General features: G+C 42.3%; 1 protein-coding gene across 2 annotated transcripts in view; it reads left to right on the forward strand.

Moving 5' to 3' along the window:
• GPR50 (G protein-coupled receptor 50) overlaps nucleotides 1-18,120 on the forward strand; it is a 40,456-nt gene extending 22,336 nt beyond the window's left edge. For both annotated transcript variants that reach the window (XM_058848188.1, XM_058848189.1), the window contains one exon: nucleotides 13,748-18,120. In XM_058848188.1, the coding sequence (XP_058704171.1) occupies nucleotides 13,748-14,616 (869 nt within the window). In that variant the 3' untranslated portion in view covers nucleotides 14,617-18,120. The remainder of the gene's footprint in view (nucleotides 1-13,747) is intronic.
• Nucleotides 18,121-19,188: the final 1,068 nt, after the last annotated feature.

Raw genomic sequence — 19,188 nt, forward strand, 5'->3', positions numbered from 1 at the left:
GTCTGTCTTCAGTCACCTGATAAATTGTTCTTAATTTTCTGGAATATGTTAATTTCATTTAGGTAAGGAAAGGCAAAAAAGCAGGCTTTTCAGGGAACTGCCAAAAAGAAGATTAAGTCAGCATCAAATCCATTAGTCAACCAATTTATCTATGTTGGCTAGCACCATTTCAGCCTCTTTGTCTTAGTTTTTTTATTTTTCCCTTGGGTGAGAATTTAAGTAACTCACAATTTCACTGCTGTATTGCAGCAGCATCACATGTGATCACTCTGCATAAAACTAGGTTTACTGCACTCTTAAAATTTTTTTTTTAAGCAGATTTCATTTAGTTTTTTCATGGCATCTTTTCTTCTTCTATCAATACACCATTTCTTTTAAAACTCATTTCTGGGACTATGCAATCCTAACCACCGTTGCAGGCCACTCAGAACATGCCTGTAGTAGAATTTGCCTCTATCAATTGTGCATGTTTATGTGTCCATCATTGTGTCCATTCAGTGCCAGCTTTGAGTTTTCTTTTAGGACACCTGCTCCAAGTTCCGTGGTGTGCTTGCTTGGGGTTGTCTTGATTTCCTCATTTCAGTTTCCTATGACAGAGGATTGGAGATTCCTCACAGACAGACGTTCCGGTGTCAGTTCAAGTCTAACCATTGATGGAGACTTTTTTCACCTTTGGAATATTTCTAACGTGTCTGTCTTTTAAGGATTCTTTGCTAATTCCTTGGTGTTACATTTTTCAAATTCTTCCAATAAACTTGTATGCCAGCTATTATCCCTGCCTTTGCTGGTGTTGCTGATGCAGTTAGGGATTTCAGGAAAATTACTGGTTTAGAGGAGACATCTGTTAGTACTTCTTGCCCACAATTAGTTTTCATCTTCTAATCTGTGACATTGAAGGTGAGTTAGTTTCACTTGAAGTCAGCAGCAGGAAGTGTTCCTCTAGTACCATGGTAGGGGAATGACTCCAGAGAGTTGGTGGGAAGAGTGTAGCCTATGGAATTTAAAGTTGCATGTGCTACCATTCAGCATTTCTCATCTGAACTCCTCCTGGTGTGGGGGATTGTGGGGAACTTCAGGCCTGGTAAACAGGGATGTGCTTCTGCCCATTATATCCAGCTTCTTTTGGTTGTTCTTGCATATCACAGGCTCCTGAGCCTGCTCTCCACAGAGCTGTATGGAGTGAAATGTTCAGTGTGGGAGGACTGCCTGAGAGCCAGAAGGTGAGCATGTTGGAAATATTTTAATTTCTATTCTGCCTTCTAGTCAATGACATCCTCATACTTGTGGATACCAGTGAATCCAAGGGAGGCAGATATTTTGCTGGAAGAACAGGAAGCCAAAACATGCAAAAGCAGTGGTTCACTCATGCCACATGGCAATTAACTGGAAAAGTCCTTACTTGAAACAAGAAAGTGTCTCTTGTTCATCCTTACATTCAGTGCTCCAATATAAGACTAGCTCTCATTAAATAAATGCAGAATTATGCAGGACAATCACCTTCTGTACTCTAAAGAAATAGAGAACAAAACCTGTCAGCACTGCACTCTCCTGCAGTGGGATAATCTGGAACTGGCTGCTGGTTATGTACTTAATTTGTTTGGTTTGTCAGTGTTTATTAGGGACCTGATTGCAGCAAAATCATTCCGTCCCCTCTGGAAATCATCATCCTTCTAGCAAAATGTATAGCTTGGCTTTTTAGCCCCGAGTATTTCTCTGTAGTTTCTGTGGTGCCTCTACTAAATCAATTCCAGGTGTGCCTTGTGTAGGCCTTGTGAAATCCTGTTCCCCCAGGAATCCTAGCCAATCTCATGGTGTAGTCACCAGTCACAGTCACCAGTCACCAGTGCCTGGTGACGTAGAGAATTTGGGAGTGCTGATAGTTGGTGACAGATATGGCCTTGACCTCTCTGGGACGAAGGAATGTGTGATCTGTTCCAGGATGGCACTGCTGGTATAGGCCCATCAGCATCCTCCATGTTGAATACTTTCATATTATAATGCAATATTGTAACACCAAGTGAACAGCAGTAAAAATCCAGTCTGGTAAGATTTATTATTTTAATACTGGGGGGTTTAAGCTGATACTGGATTAACATATTCATAGAGTTTTAGGAACTGCTTAGGTATTAACTGCTACCTGTTAATCTGAAAACTTTGCAAGGGTATCATATCTCTTCTATGACTCAGTTTGTCTTCGTAGGAGGTTGAATTTCTATACATGTTTTGAGAGTAAATATGAAAGAGTGGAAATGACCCTTAATTTTTACAAGTTCCCATTTGGTTTAACAGCTGCTGTGAGATCTCTCTTGTCTTTTTGGCTGTGTTTGCCACTTTGGCAGTGTGTTCCTGGTTGTCAGAGTCATACAGAGTTCTAATGAAGTGCAACACTTTTTTCTTTTCCCTACAGCTGTTATAATTTGATATAACTCTGCCTTGTGAGAGTTTTATTCATGAATAAATGATAAAAGGACAGCTACTATCAGAAGGCACTGCTGGCATGAGAGTTTCTGCTTTGTTGCTAACATAGAAGAAGCCATTGCTGTCCTTTTAAAGGATGTATTATGTGGCTGAATTTGGGAAAGCCTTTCATCTCCTGAGGGAGACAAAGCCAGCCTCTTCCCCTGTTCTGCCCTTTGCTGCTGCCCTGTCTTAATTTGCAGTTAAACTTCACTCCCTCTCTTCCCAGTGCCAAGACACTGACTTCTGGCAATCACTTGAGGTTTGTTTTTGCAGACCAGTAAACACTGTGTTTCTCCACTGTGCCCCCAGATGAGGGCTGTGAGACCTGCTGAGTCAGCAGACATGGCCCATGCTCCTTGGGGTTCATTTTCCTCCACCCCAGGGAGCCAGGGAGATGTGGCAGCTAGAGCTGGGTGATGTGATAGCCTGGGTATGGAGTGACCTTGGGGAGGCTCTTGGGTGGTTCAGACTGGGGAGTTTGCTGCAAGAGCTGGGCTATGTTATTTTGTATAAATCTGTTACTGAAGCTGCAAATCCTGGATCCTGCTAACTGACATTACAAATAACCCCCTGATTCTTTAGAGTGCATACAGAAGTCAGCTGAGCTATTTGAGTGTTAGATATTTCATGTGGTTGCTGTACCAGGGTGGTCCTGCCGGGTTGAAGGTGACTCCCATACTCTCAATATGTTTCTTGCACTGTCTAAATTAATGTGCAACCAACACTGTCTCCCATGCTTGACAGGGAAATAACACTTAATCACTGCATGCTGCCAGCTCTTCCTGGGAACCAGAAACTATTTGCTGGACTCCACTCATTAATGTGCAAAGCTCTTTGTAATGCACACTAACCTTGCCCTGTCCTCTCTGTGTTTCTGGGCTTTTGGGGTTGCCTTTGAACAAGAAGGTGGGAAACATGCTGTGAATTTGCACTCTCTACCTGGATATATCTGTGTTACACTGCTGCAGAGGACTAGAAACCCTCATCTTTTCTAATCCTGCCAAACCAACCCCCTCTTAGAAAAGTATCTTTAATCATATGTGATATTCCCACTATCCTGGAGATTTCATGGTGAATATATGACATTGGTATTTGTTACAAATACTTCTCCCTAGAAGACTCTGTATTAAGCCCATGCTTTATTTCTTCCTTAAAACTTCTCTTACTTCATAGTTAGTTCATAAACAAAATTACTTTACTGGGGACAGCAACATGGGGTTTCATCAATTAAATGAAAAATAGCAGGGAATCCTAAGGAGAGGAAATGGAGGATCATAAATGGCTCTGAAGAGAGTTGAAAGCAGGAATTAATATCTTATCCTTAATGACAGCTCTTCAAAAAATGCTGTGAGATAAAGCAGTATAGGAGTGGAGAAGAGGGCTTTTCAGAAATTGCATAGAGTGAGAGAAGTTTTTCTTTTAGAAATTTAGAAAACTTGACCATTTCTCTTGTTTTTGGAGAGGGTGGCAAATGAAAGTATGAGCTCTAAAACAGATAGAAATTCCAGAACTTCAGGAGCAAAAGGCAGTGTGAAAAGCTATAGCTTTTTCCTCTATTTGTCCCCTCCCAGAGGAGAGGTGTCACACTGACTGAAGGTGCTGAGTTATTCCTTTAGTTTTGAGTTTACTCAGCCAGCACATGACTAAAGCTTTTTTTTTTTTTTTTTTTTTATGGTAGCAAGTAGGGTGGAAGGTAGCTTGGATTTGAGTAAGGGCAGTGTAGTTAGAGAAATCATAGAATCACTGATTCATTAAGGTTGGAAAAGAACTCTAAGATGATCAAGTCTGACCATTAAACCAGCACTGCCATGTTCACCACTAAGCTATATCCCCCAGTGCCACATCCTCATAATTTTTGAACACTTGAAAGGATAGTAATTCCACCATTTACCTAGGTAGCTTTGACCTGATGAGACACTTGTGGTTGGGTTCTTTTTCCCCCTTGGACTGAAGATTGATGAGAGAGAGGCAGTTTTCTCTTGTTCAGACTTGGTTGTTTATTCTTCTTTTATCTATATTACATGTATACAGGGTACAAGGAGCTACATGCACTAAGATAGAAAGGTGCAAAATGGCTAACAAAGATCTTCTTCAAGGTTTTTTATATGTCTATTTAACCAATTAACAACTGCCAAGTAAATAATTTTTCGTAGTGACCCAATGTCTCAACACCTGTGTGCTGCACTGTGACATTCTCTATCGAATCACTTACTACTACCCAAAAACCTCTAGAAGATGAAGAAGAAAGAAGAAGGAAGAAGAGACAACACCCTAAATCCTCCGTCTTGCTTCTTAATTTCTAAACTAGCTTAAACCTTAAACTTTAACTTTCTCACCCAGTGACTTAAGAAAACTCTTTAATTTACACATTCACACTCTTAGCTTTTCTATTTAACTTTAACAGTTCTCTCTATGGTGTTATGTGAAATTCAGTGCTTTCCTGGGTGTCAGAGTTAGGCATCACAGATAAAGGTATATATCTTGCATCTCTGACCCCAACAAGCTTGTTCCAAGTGAAGAAAGGCTCCTCCTTGTCAGCAATTTTTAAGAGCTGTTGCTGAAGGGGGATCAACCTCTCAGCGTCCCTTCATCTCTGTTGTTGCTAATGGGTTTTATAGTTGCATCCTCAGCTATACAAACATGTAGGTGGGGAGCAGAGTCTCCTTTACCAATCACCAACTGGCTTGAAAGGTCCACTCAGGGTTAGCATTAAAGGGCTGCATGCAGCCTTCACCTCCTGGGTTCTTGATGGGAATCATGAGGTTCAAGTTAACACATTACCACTTGGAAGTATTGAGGTGTGGATGTTAAATAGAAATGTCTGGGATTTATTTTTTGCTGAGAAAATTTTGTCAGGGAGAAAAAGGGAAAGGAGGGGAAAAGTTTTAAGGGGACACTGAAAGTACCATCAATTGATGATAGTTATACAACTCTAAAAGTAGGCCTGCCTTTATCACTACAGATGAGAAAGTAGGACTCGGGGGTATTCCAGGATTAGGCAATTTAGCTAAATACGTCAGAGTTTCTTTGGCTTCTGTGGATGGCCTTTTTTTCAGCATCTTTTATTTTTTCTGGAGCTATTTTTTTTTCTTTTTTGCTGAGGGCAAGGTTTGCATAAGAGCAGAATCCAGCAATGCTATTGTATTGGAAGCTGTTGATAGTGAAGTGTCTTCCAGCCTCATCAAGTATTATCCACAAGTGTGAGATCAGCCCTTGAATGTGTGTATTGCTGCCTGTAAGTCTGACTGCTTACTTCCTTCAGTAATTTTGGTGTCACTGTGCCATGGAGTCTTACTTGCCTTCAAGCCACTTGGATATTATCCACCACTATCTCATCCCATTGAGATCAGCATTAGAACACACCCACTCAAACCATTTGTTCACACAGGCTCATGTTGGAACACATTTACTTGGGACATTACCGCAGAAACATCTTTTCTCCTTTTATAGACCCACACATTGCACCTCAATGTGTTGTAATTCATTAGGAAAGGAACAGAAGCAGATGCCATCCAGCAATACATTTGGGACTCCCCAGTCCAAGTTTCTCATATTATCAATTGTTTCTTGTTGTTCATCCTGTACCCAGGCTTGACATGAGTTCTGTAAGCCCTGTGGAATATCTGTAGTGAAACTTTTGCTGATGTTCTGGAAAACACTGTTTTTTTGACTCCTTTCTGGGAAAATGAGCACATGAGAGTTTTTTTATTTTCCAGTATCATTATATTTGTACTGAACCAACTTTAACTGTTTGCATTTTGGACTTTTGCCTATGTAATTGTATCAGAGTCCCTAAAGTGTTTTCAGGTGAAAGTAACTCTCCATTTCCACTGGGATTAGTAAACAGTTATGAATGAAAAAGGAGGACCAGAACATATTTTCCTTTACTTTCTTTTCTCCTACTTGCATACACTATATCTCTCACAGTTCACATAGTCTTGATGAAGCCATGACATCTTGGGGCTCTTTCTTTGCCTGTCCATTTTGTAAGGAATATTACTCCTCTTCCTAGCAATTGTGAAAGCTGGATGAACAGTAATTCAGGTATCTCAGCCTTTTTCATTGCCCTTAGTCATGCTGCTTTCCTGTCCCTCATGGCACCATTTCCCTTCCAGCCTCATCTCCACTGCGTGTGCATACTGTGGCTGTACCTGCTTCATGCCAGGTTCAGCTTGAGGCCACAGGAGAAAAAAATGTGGGCTCTAAGGAATTCTATGATCTAAATCTAGCCCATGGGGTTTTTTTGTTTGAAAAAATATGTTAAGGTCTTCAGAAGAAAAGCCAATCAATTGCAGCACAGCACTCCCTGTAAGACATACCAGGACTGTGTTGTAGCCTACAACTAGGCCACCACCTTGGACATAATTTTGATCCAAATTATGTGTCTTTTTCCTAAGTCTAGTGAAAAATGCTGTGCAGAAGCACAGGTGATTATCACCCTGGCACTGCCGTAACACCCAAGCCTTCATTTAGGTAACCTAGATTTGGTTCAGAGTGAGCTAAACACTAAATGGCCTTCATCAATGGAAACATTTTTGTGTGGTGACTATTTAATTAGTAGCTTCATCATTTCCATATGGAATTCAAAACGATTGTAAGGAAAAAAAAAACCCTCCTGTTCCCATCAACTAAGCAGGAAGAGCTGGGACTGGAGAGAGACTCATCCCTAGTATGTCAAGGCTGGGAGGTCAAGATAAGTTGGTAATTGTGTCAGGGTAGCATCTGCTCTTTCACAGTGGATGTCTGTGGTTGTAGTGACTGGTGCTGACACTAAGGTTTAGCCAACAAACTGTGTTGGTGAGGCACAAGGAGGAGCAGGAGCAGCTCCCAGGCTCAGCTGTGGTGGTTCAGCAGGGCTCTCCAGGCAGTCAGACAAGATTTTTAACACTGAAATGAGCTGTGGGCTCATATCTGACTGTATGCACTGCCTGATAGCTGCCTAGGAATTAGTTGCTTGCATGCAGCTCCTTTCCGGGAACACATTTTGACCAACATCAATAGCAAAAGAGCATTATTAAGTCTATTAAGCCTGAGTTGACAGCTCTTTTTCTAGAACAGTAACAGATGGAAAATGGTGGTGTTACAACTGCTGGGACTGGGAGAGGATGGATGTTGGTTTGTCATTTCAGTGGATGCTGGCAATAGCTCATATTTATGTTTATACAGGGTCTTTCCTCTTTGAGAGCACTTTACAAACCAGGTGATAAATAATGGGCCTGGAGTTAACGTGGGCTGGTAGAGTTCATCCCTGTGCCCATGTGGCCAGTGTGGGAGGGTAAATATAAGGGCATTGGCCTGTGCTTCCTACGCAGCCTGGATGTGAATGAGGCAGCTGCTTTACATAATATAGTGCCTCTCAGCAGGGATTCTGGCAGAAAAGGAGGATAAACAGCTGGAATTCAGGGTGTCAGGTGCTAGTTTGGATACCTGGACTGACCTCTGGCTGTGTGGAGTTTTGTGTAGACTCTTCCCAAAGACATCTGTGTCCCACAAGAAGCTGCCTTAGAGAGTAGGTAGCCACCAGCCGTGCTGTCCTTTTGGAGTCAGACATGGCAGCTGGGGTTCTGCAGATCATCTGGCACTGGCAGAGGTGCTGAGGCTTCCTCTCACTCTGTGCAAGTTGAGGGATGGCCCCCAAGGGCCTCTTGAGTCTGACACCTGCTCTCCATCAGCCTTGCTGGGATGTGCTATGAAGGCAGACAGTGTCTCCAGGCCCATCTTTAGTCCAAGAATTTGGAATTGATACAAGAAAGAATCAAGATTTTATGTGGATTGGCTCACTATCTCACAGTGTTACTGCAGATGATGAGTTTGGTGGATATAATACTGAAATGACAGAAATCTGGGGCTCATAACCAGAAAGGGCACTTTCTAGTACTTCTTTTGTATTTATTAAGAACTGGCTCAAGACCACCGCTTACTCATCCTCCATTACTAGCAGATTCAGTTGCCATAATTGCATCCAGGAAAAACATCACACTAGCAAGAGCTAAGTTTATAAATCCGTAAGAATTACAACACTGTGGTTTTCCCTCATATGAAGGGTCAGAACTTCCAGGAAAACACAGGAAGAAGCCATTAAAAGGCACTTAAATGAACATTAAATGGTATTTTAGAAACTTGAAAAATATTGAAGGTAGGTAAAAGGTCAACTTTATATTATTTTTCCTTTCTTTATACCATGTTCAGATCACCTTTTCAGGAAGGAGTGCCCAAAGTGAGCAGGATGTGTTAGGATTAATGGGTTAACATTTGGAAACTTGCCAAACACAGTTTCCCTGGGATGGTGTAAAAATTTATTTTTCTTTATAAAATATTTGAAATTCTGAAGATGAGGAAGTTGCTCTGCATTGGTACCAAAAGAGGGCTGGCCACTTTTTAAGGGTTCAGAAGAAGACATAATTAAATAATTTTTATTCATTTGAGAGTGAATGTCCAGCTACCATTTGTGTAACAGCGAGAAAAATTCTCCACTTTACATCGCTTCCCGTGTAATGGTAAGTGATATAAGGAAAGATACCATGCTAACAGGGCTGTTCTCTAATCTCTAGCTCATTTCCAGACTTCTGCGCTCAGCTAAGGCTGTGAATCTGGCTAGTCTTATCCAAATGAAAGTTATCAATGTCTGGGGTGTGAACACTGCCAGTTATTTCCCTTTTCTGCATTCAGTTAGAGTGGCTGAACGCATGGCTCAAGTATGGTTTTGGTAGTAAGACAATTAGAAAGTCATTGCTTTAAAGTCTAAAATCCAGTAATCCAGTCCTTCACCTGGCAATGTAATGTAATAATGTAATGTAATAAATTCTTTAGCTATCAGCAAAGATAATATATGATGCATAACAAATGTAATTGAAGCTCTATGGGGCTGGTCCTTTCTTCTCCAGTAACTACTGTGAGGTTTTTCTCCTCCTTGTGCAAGCCTTTCTCAGAGGTCCAGAGGGAAGGGCAGCTTTCACAGCTCTGGTGATGTACTGATGAGAAGGCTTTATGGAGCCAGTAATGCCAAAGCTACAACAAAGTGCCTGGTCACAGGAAGGCAGGCAGGAGGAGGTGAGTTTGCTTTGTGGACTGCCTTGGCATTGCTCTGTGCATCTGCAGGGCTTGCACAAGGCAGAGAGCAGCTCTAAGTGCCCACAGTTTTCCCATAGGGAATGATACCAGCAAGCCAGATAATAGTAGATAGCACATAGCATACTGCTGTTTTCTGGCTTCATGGTTGTGCTGAGAGATCTCAAAGGACTGTTTCCAGGAGTCAAGTTTTTCTAGAGTTTCATGCATTTTTTTTTACTTTCATAATGTCCTTAAATCAGATATTTTTACATTGTCTAATCTTGTATCCTAAGAATGCTGTGGGGGTTGACAATACCTCCTGCCCTTTTTGTTATTATCCTCTGTATCATTTTATACAGCACAGTCAGGATTTGAGAGCAGATGACAGCCCAACTGCACTGTCTGTTTAACTGCAGGAAACCACACTTTATCACCCTCTGAATGCTTATTCCTCTCTTTGAACATACTCCCGTGCTGCAGCAGTGTTGATGACAGGGGTGTTGTGACTACCCTGAAGAAGCCGTCCTGAAAAGGACTGCCCAGGGGCACAGGCACATCCTCTGCCCAGCGAGTGATCTCAGCGGCAGCGTGCAGGCGACACGGAGAGAGACTAGAGAGCTGTATGGCATTCCACTGAGAAATAGCCTTTATTATAGCAGGGCCCTCAGTGAAAGGAGCCAGTGACAGCAGCTCCTCGAACTGGGGAAAAACCGGGGTATTAATAGGGAAGGAGAGGGGAGGGGGAAACTTGGATACATGTATCGGGATGGATTGATAGTGAGGGAAACCAATGGGGTGTAACAAATTAACATGTTCAACTCAAAGGCGTCTGGGAGGGACACTTTTTCTCTTCATGAGGTAGAAGTGTCTTGCCTAGGGAGAAGCTCTCCAGGGGAGAGCCAGCATTTTGAGGCTAGCTGGTTCTTCGGCCTCTGCACTCCCGAAATACACAAATAAAATTCTCAATCAAAATTTATGGATTAATGAATTGAACAACAAATATTTTTTTGTTTGTTTTTGATTGTTGGTTTTGCCTGGATCTCAGTGAGAATTTTGCTGATTTTCACTTGTACTCCCCTGTCAAACACTTGCAGTTGTCAAAATGGGTAAGCATACACTGGGCTGTTGTGTGGGCACATCAGCTGTATCAGTGCTTATCAGAATGGTGGAAAGAGATGACAACAGTCTGGAATTCCTCCTGTGTCATTGTATGTGGTGTCCACACTGCCTTGGAAGTCAGGAGCTTGTAAGGATCAGTGCAATGGGTCCCAATCTCCTACAGAGGGATGGTTCTTAATGCACATTGATGGGGTAAATATTGTCTACCCCAGGAATGACCTTTTAGATTTTGTGACATAAGAAATGCTTGTCAGAGTGAAGGCTGCAGGCTCATCATCTCCCAACACCACAGCATGGTCATCCACTTCATTACAGCAGTACATGATCAATATGATTGCACATGCTCAATGGTATCTTTATGTCATAAAAAGAAGAAAAGATGTCTCTTTCATGCCCAGCAAAGGCAGAGACTTGCTTTCTGGCTGCCTGTTTATGTGTATCCAAGTAGGACAGGTCTGGTGAAGAGGGAGAGCTGCCATCCAGTTAGTGGAGTCTGTCTCCAGCGTCCTCTGGAAGTCTCCTAAATTGGATTGCTGATACCTCTCCGTCTCTGTTTCTCTCTCTTGAAAATTGTTTAAGAAAAGATTTCCAAGAGGAAATTCTGGTGCTGGGGGCACATTTTCTTTTTGCTGGAAGTGCATATTTTTGATCAAGTGAATAAAAGTTTTGCTGCAGAAGAGCATTCCCTCTCTGGGGTACCTGCAGCATCACTAAGCCTGGCCACAGTTGGTTCTGCCCTTGACAATGGACATAAATGGAATTAATTATGTGGGGGACCAGGTTCAGTAACTGCATTTTAAAAGGCTCTCAGTAAGTTATTAAATCAGCAAGAAAGCAGCACTGAGGCCCAGCAGATGCAGAAGCTGTGCTCTGTGGTAAACCTGTGTATATAAAATTTCTCTCTAAAAAGATTTTATCACTTCACATGACCTCTGCTAATACTACTTATTTTTATGTGACAGTCTGTGTCAGCTGCCTCAGCTCCACGCTGCCTCAGCTCCACACTGCCAGGGGCTGTTCTCCAGTCTGGACTTATCGCATCTTGCTGGAGCTTATCTGGCTTGTATCACTTTGGCCTGCGACAGGAGTGGGTCACACCCCAGGAGCAGGATGACCCGAGGTGTGACTGGAGCACTTGCTCTACGGCTTTTTGGCTGTCAGTCTGTGCTCTGAGGAGACAAGGACAAGAAGGAGGTCTTTTGCATGGGATAATAGAGGATTTATTCTTGGGGGCAAAAGACAGAAAATGCGAGAGTGCAACAGCTGAAATAGGGAGGCGGTTCAAAGGGAGGGTACAAAGCATCAGCTAATCAGAGAGGTCCTGGGGAGGGTAAAAGGCAGGATTCACAAAATCATCATGCAATGAGGGAGGTAGGGGGGGAAGTTGGGTCACATGGACTAATCAAGCGTTGAAGTTTAGGGGATTTCCGAAGTGGAATTACAAGCATGTGGTGGGCTTAAGACAGATTGACAGGAGACTCAGGGTAGATTCACAACGTGGGGTGGGAGGGTCTCATTTGGACCTAACCATCAACTTAGGTAATAACAGAACATACCATTAACAAGAAACACATTGCAACATGGACTGCTTTCAGCATGAAGTGGCCTAATATTAACTGTTGGCTTGTCCTGACAGTTTTTGTTGTCACAAACATAGCCATGACCCAACTGCAATGGCAATTCAGGCATACTTTCCAACAGCCCTTGGGTATCTTTTCCAAGTGCTAAAGCCTGTGACCTGGTAGAATCCAGATTTAAGAGAGTCCTTTCAGGGATACTACACAAAAATACCTCTTTTTAGTAATCTTTAAAATATATATTTACTCCGCTAGACAGCAGGATATGAGGGTTTGAAGAGAAGGTGCAGGTGTGATCAGTTGGATGGGATGTTGCCTGTATCACACAGGGGCACAGATGTTCACATCTTAAATGTGTTACATAAAACTTATTTTCTATATATTCTCTCTCTATGTATATACAGATCTGCTGTCTAGTAATATTTTCCTTCCCTCTACTGCAGATACACCTGAAAGTTGCAGAGTTAAGAAAACAAGCTACTTTTTCTAGTGAGCTCCTGCTGAAATGACACTCTGTGTCTTTATCAAAATGCTTAGTATTGACAGATGTCCTTTTCAACATTATAGCTAGTCCTGTAGTTACACCAGCTCCCACAAAACCTCGGGGTCCTTTTGTTAATGCAATCCTCTATGCTGACTAGCAAACTGAACAGAAAGGCTTTTTGCCTCCCTAAAAATACACCAGATTCATGAAGTGAGCAGCAAGGACTTTCAGATCACTGGTCACTCGAGTCATTGGAGGCTGCTCCTCAAGGTGGAGCTGGCAGGTGCTGTCCCCCACAATGCAGCATTTTCAATCCAATAAGGCTTACATTATTTTATACTTTCAGAGACTCTCTATCTCTGTTGTAGAGCCTAAATGAACAACCTGCAGCGTGTACTCTGCAGAGATAACTGGAGCTTATTAATCACATTCTCTGCCCAGGACCAGACAGTGAAGAAGTGACTGACCTTCCACATTGAACTGGACAACTTTAACATTAAAAGAACAGGAAAATATATGAAATAAGCACATCAAGCTGGCTGCACTATGGTTCCTTGAAGAACACACAATCATTAGCATGAACAGTGCAGAAATTTTGGTGAACGCATACCTATTTACATGCAAAAGAACAAAAGAGACCTTTCTTGTGCAACTGCTGTCAGTGAAATGAATAAACCACTGACAACATAACCTGCCTATCATACTCCTCTGTGTCATGATGGTCAGAGAAAGCCAGGCTGGCTGATTAACAAGGAGAACAAAATCCTTCTCTCCTACACAACTGAGAGGACCACAGGTACCTGACTTAGCTATAGCCAAGTTAAGGGTAACACTTCTAGTGTAGACTGTTCCTAAGAAGGAACATGCAGGTCAATCATGCCTAGTTACCCTCCATTGCTGTCACAAGTAGAGCAAAGTCTTATTTTCTAGGATTTCAAATTCTAAGTGGAGAGTAGAATGCAGCCCATCCGGAGACTTAGATCTAAAGAGGAGTTTTGAGTTACAGGTTGTCCATCTGGACCTACGCTAACCTCTCATGGTCTCTTCTTTTTTGTAGGCAACATCTTTGTTGTCAGCTTGTCTGTTGCAGACCTTGTGGTTGCAGTTTATCCATACCCTCTGATCTTAAGTGCCATCTTCCACAATGGATGGACCATGGGAAATGTCCACTGCCAGATAAGTGGGTTCCTGATGGGCTTAAGTGTCATTGGGTCCATTTTCAACATCACAGCAATTGCAATCAACCGCTACTGCTACATCTGCCACAGCCTTCGGTACGATAAGCTCTTCAACTTGAAGAACACCTGCTGCTATCTTTGCCTGACCTGGATACTCACAGTGGTAGCGATTGTGCCAAACTTCTTTGTTGGCTCCTTGCAGTATGACCCCCGGATTTACTCCTGCACTTTTGCCCAGACAGTGAGCACATCTTACACCATCACAGTGGTGGTGGTTCACTTCATCGTCCCGCTCTCCATTGTGACATTTTGCTACCTACGGATCTGGATTTTGGTGATTCAAGTCAAACACCGGGTGAGACAAGACTGCAAGCAGAAACTCAAGGCAGCTGACATCCGAAACTTCCTGACGATGTTTGTGGTTTTTGTCCTTTTTGCTGTGTGCTGGGGACCGTTAAACTTTATTGGCCTTGCTGTTTCAATTAATCCTTCAAAAGTGCAGCCACACATTCCAGAATGGCTTTTTGTCCTGAGCTATTTTATGGCCTATTTTAACAGCTGCCTCAATGCTGTGATCTATGGGCTTCTTAACCAGAATTTTAGGAAGGAATACAAAAGGATATTGCTGACACTGTGGACTCCCAGGCTGCTGTTCATTGATGTGTCCAAGGGCGGGACAGAAGGGATGAAAAGCAAGCATTCTCCAGCCATAACAACCAACAACAACCATGCTGAAATACACCTATGAGTTAGGACAGTACTATTTATTCTGGATTACAGTTGTATATATAATATATAAGAACTTTCTACCTGCATTGCACATCTGGTGTTATCCTCATGCAAGAAAGGAGTCTGCAACCTTTCATACTTAGCTTATCACTGTGACATCAAGGCTTTGAGTAAGGATTTTCAGAATGGAAATGACTGATTTTTTTATTTTTTTTTTATGTGTCATCTTTCACTGTGTGCCTAGTTAATCAGTTTGGTTGCTTTTGCCACAAGCATGCCCATACTAGAAAAGGGAAGTGTTCAGAGTACATGGAGAAATGCAGTTATGCTTGAAATGCAACCTTCAAGAGACAGCAAAATTGTCATTTATTACACACAAACCTTTCTCTTCTCCCTCTGAATTCTATTTTTCTAGCATTAACTTAACCCAAACTGTATCAAACAAAGTGTAAACTGCATGACTATTTACATTTTAGATAGGTAACCATATTAGCCAGCAGGTGTAGTATGTATGGGCATGGTATGTGTTTTACTTTTTTTTTCCTCTTAAGGTTTAGAAGTTAGTCTGGGCTAGATGTGAGGCAGGCAGAAGCCAGACCAGCGTGTGTCTGATACATTAATTTTAATTGAGTATCTACAGACATCAAGTACCCTTGCGGTCTCCTTTCCCAGGCCATGAGTAAGTATATGACATATGACATAATCTAATTGCAGTAAGATACTTGGAGCTTGATTCTAATTTAGACAGTATCCTGGTGTGGCCAGCAGTCATTCCTAACATCTTTCAAAAGTCACCACTACATGAACATCACAACAAAAAATATGAACATAGCAGAGTCCCATCTGTGTAACACAGATTGTGACTTTTACTCTGGAATGTTAACTTTCCAGTAACATTTACGATTGCAGACAAAAGCAGAAGGGGAAGGCAATGTTTGTTCCAAAAATCTCTCCTTTTGCTCATCAGAGAACATGAATTTGCTGACAGGAGAAAAAGTGGAGATTTTTTTCCCATTTTATTCACATACAGAACTCATGTAATTAACTCATGGAGTGGGGAGACAAAAGCTACTTAACAATAATTATGCATCAGTTCTGTTAAAGCCTGGACTGTGCTGTTATCCTTGGAAACAATGTCATGAAGTTCTGGGGAGGCCAGTATCACATTAGATGTAAGCACATGGGCAAAGATAAGGCTGTTTCTTTAATGGAGTATGAAGGGGGAAGTGTGTGTGATGGCAGCTGTCTGTAGATATAACTTCGTTTCCTTAGCTTCATTGTGAATTCATCTGTTTATGGCTTTAAATATGTGGCTCCTACTTTGAAACAATCCCATAAAATCAACAGGTAAGACTCCCCTGGTACAACTCTACCTTGAGGTTAACACACCTACCTTGATGCCGGCTTGCTGAGTGGCACAGAAGGGAGAGGGGCAGGTCTGAGCCCTGGAGGTCTAACGAGGACAGCAGACAGTCCTGCCCCTGGTCAAAGGCTGTGTTCTTCTCTCTTTGGTTCTGGTCAAAGCAGGACTAGTTCCCAGCACTGAGCCCTGAAAGACTGAGACCAGACTTTGTGGGCGCCTGGAGATAGAGGTTTGTAGGATTTCCCCAAAGCCTGAGCAGGCTGTATGCCTAGTCCTTAGTGAAGATAGTAAGCCATTTGTGGATGGCTTTCTGAAACCAACTTGGCTGCTGAATGTCCCTTCTTCTGATTTTTTTGGGAAAGAAGAATTGAGAGACATTAAGTCTCTTTCTGAAGTGGGCCAAGGAACCCTGCATGCTGCATTGCTTCCATGAGGACTGAGTGTCTCTGCTGCTGCTGCTGCTGCTGCTTCTGCCATGTGGTGAAGGTCACTGTGGTAGCAGGGGGGCCCTGCATTTTCAGGGCGCCCTGGCACTTAGGAAGTTTCAAACTTGAACATCTCAGCCACTTCAGATGAATGTTGTTTTAAAATGTGCTGCAGCAAGACTCCCATAATAGGAATCAAACTGAGTTCTGTTTTGGCCTCTTAATCTGCCTCAGCATGGCCAAATAAAGGTATTTTGACCCTCAGAAATAACTGTTGTCTCTTCGCCTTCCAGAAAAAACATCCTGGTTGAATTCACACCATTCCATGCAAGCAAAACCATTTTGAGTTAAATGTGGATAAGAAAAGCACTGTGGGCACATAACTGCAGGGAGTGTTTGTCCCATCACACCAGGGAGATGTCCTGTGTTCCATGACTAGTCTTCAAAGTAATTTGCAATTAGCCATAACAGTGTTAGTTAGAATCACGTTAGCAAATAATTTGAAGCATATAATGCCAAGTGAAATATACTGCTTTAAGACAGTTGTGAATAATCATGTGCAAGTTTGCCAAATATCTCAAATACCCCAAAACTGGGGTTTCATCTTATGGATTCTTGTCTTTTTAACTGAATGTTCAGTAAAGGCAATATTTTTTTATTATTATTATTTTATCCTTTAAGCTTGTATTTGCATTATTTCTTAATCAGGCTCCAAAGTTAATAGCCAGCAAGTACTTAAACCAAACTAAGTCCAAAGATCCTGAATAGGCAAGTTGTGAGAGTCCCTTCTACATCCTGTCAGAAATGGGAGCAGCAGAACCATGATAGGGCATCTCCCCAGGACTCACAGAGTCACCACTCAACCAAACTATGCAAAATTATCTGCTCGTCTTCCGCCACAGGGTCTGAGCCCAGCTCCTGCCCAGATCTCTGCAGGGGACAAGCAAAGTACCTGCTGTGCTGGAGTGGGTCAGAGCAGCCCCCTGCAGTCCAGATCCTGCAGCTAGGGATGGCTCTGCGGTGGGCACGGGGTGGCTCTGGCAGCACAGGGAGCACAGCACTGGCACAACCTGTTCAGTAGGGGTCTGAATGTCCCAGGGAGGTGTCCAGGGCTGGGCTGATTCAGCCACTGTGGTTGGAGGCTTGAGCTCAGTCCTGCTGGAGCTGAGGTTTACAATATGAAGCATGGAAAGCTGAGAATGTGACCTCAAACAGGAGCCTCTGTGCTGTTTGTTAGCACTTTGAATGAGGCAGCACTTAGGATAGGATGGAGTTCTATATTGTCTTATTTTAAAACTACCCAAGCAGCTCCTTATTTTTATGTTAGGAAGTGGTTAACAGGGTACAGAGAGTTTATTTTCGTTAGCATTTGTTTACAGAAAAAGGGAAGTGTGTTTTAGCTGAGAATCCTGAGCAGTGTCACAATTTCTATATGGGAATTTAGCTTTAATCCAAATTTGAGATTTCAGTGAGATCCCACAGTTTAAATCACATTCTGCCAGTTCCTCCTGTTGCGTATTTGGCCTTAAGTCTCATTGAGCTCTCATAGAAACTAGTTTCAAATCACTTGCTCTGGGTTTGATATGGTGAGTCAAATACCTATTCTAGTCCCAAATTTAAAATTATTGTCGTGGAAACTTATGGAGAGGCAGTATTGCTGTGAAAGAAGATGAATCTCTTGCCACAAAGAAATATTTTTGGATGTTGCTAATGAATGTTGTGTCATCAATTTAAGAAGAATGTAACCTCTCTCTCTCTCTCTCTCTCTCTCTCTCTCTCCCTCTCTATATATATGTACGCATGCATGTGTACTGCATATGTTGTTTCCATTTTAATGTTTAATTAACAATCCTTCAGTATACTTTCCTATTGCCATTTTTGTTCATAAAATAGATTAATTCCCTTTACCTGTTAAAAATGTAATAAATCTGTCATAGGGCTACTTACTGATTTATTTTTTTTTTTCTTCACTAGCAGTTACTTTTTAATACATATTTGGAACATCAGCTTGAGTTTTGATGACTCCGAGGAAGCAGATTGAATTGACAAACATACTTGAATTTGTTGCAATGAGGGTGGCTGTGACAAATGTTTAGGTCCCCTGACTTCAGGGCAGAGGGTGGCAAGAAAATAATTAGGAGTGGGAACAATGGAGTGCCTGAAAATTACTTTAATGAAAAATAAAAATAGGGACAATGCCCAGAAACCACACACAGTATATGGACAAGCTCTAAGGGCCAGAAACAAGGGAGAAGTAACAATATATAGTCCTGGGGGTGGAGCATTCTAGAAACAATACCATATATGGAACACAAGTCACAAGTAAGGGAGTAGAACTTGGACTAACATAACAGCTCCAAAAGGCTCCTGGGAGGAGATTTCAGCTTGCCCTGAGTTAGATGAATGTTTCCCAGGGCTTAAAACTGAGGCTCATCTTTTCAGGGGTGAAATCTGCCTGACCCTGTGTCTTAATCAGGCTGACTCCCATAGAGTTCACATGTATCTCAGCAGCCCAGCTTGGACCTGGTGGTGAATGACCCTGGGCATCTGAGACATCTCCTTGGATCCACATGTCTTCTTACACTTGTCTGTGAGTCAGCTGCTTGATGCATTTTGGCTTTTCTCATCAGGGAAGAACTTTCTCCATACAGCCATTGCTCTTCTCAGTGTATGTCCCTTCAAGGCTCTTTGTCTTTCTTGTCCCTATCTGTGCCCATCCGTATGTCTATCCGTGCGGTGCTGTGGAAGCAGAGTTTTCTTGCTCTTTCCTAGGAAGGACAGCCCAGCTGATCTATGAAGGGGA

The sequence above is a fragment of the Poecile atricapillus genome, chromosome 12 (assembly GCF_030490865.1).
Source record: "Poecile atricapillus isolate bPoeAtr1 chromosome 12, bPoeAtr1.hap1, whole genome shotgun sequence".
In the NCBI taxonomy this organism is placed as follows: Eukaryota; Metazoa; Chordata; class Aves; order Passeriformes; family Paridae; genus Poecile; species Poecile atricapillus.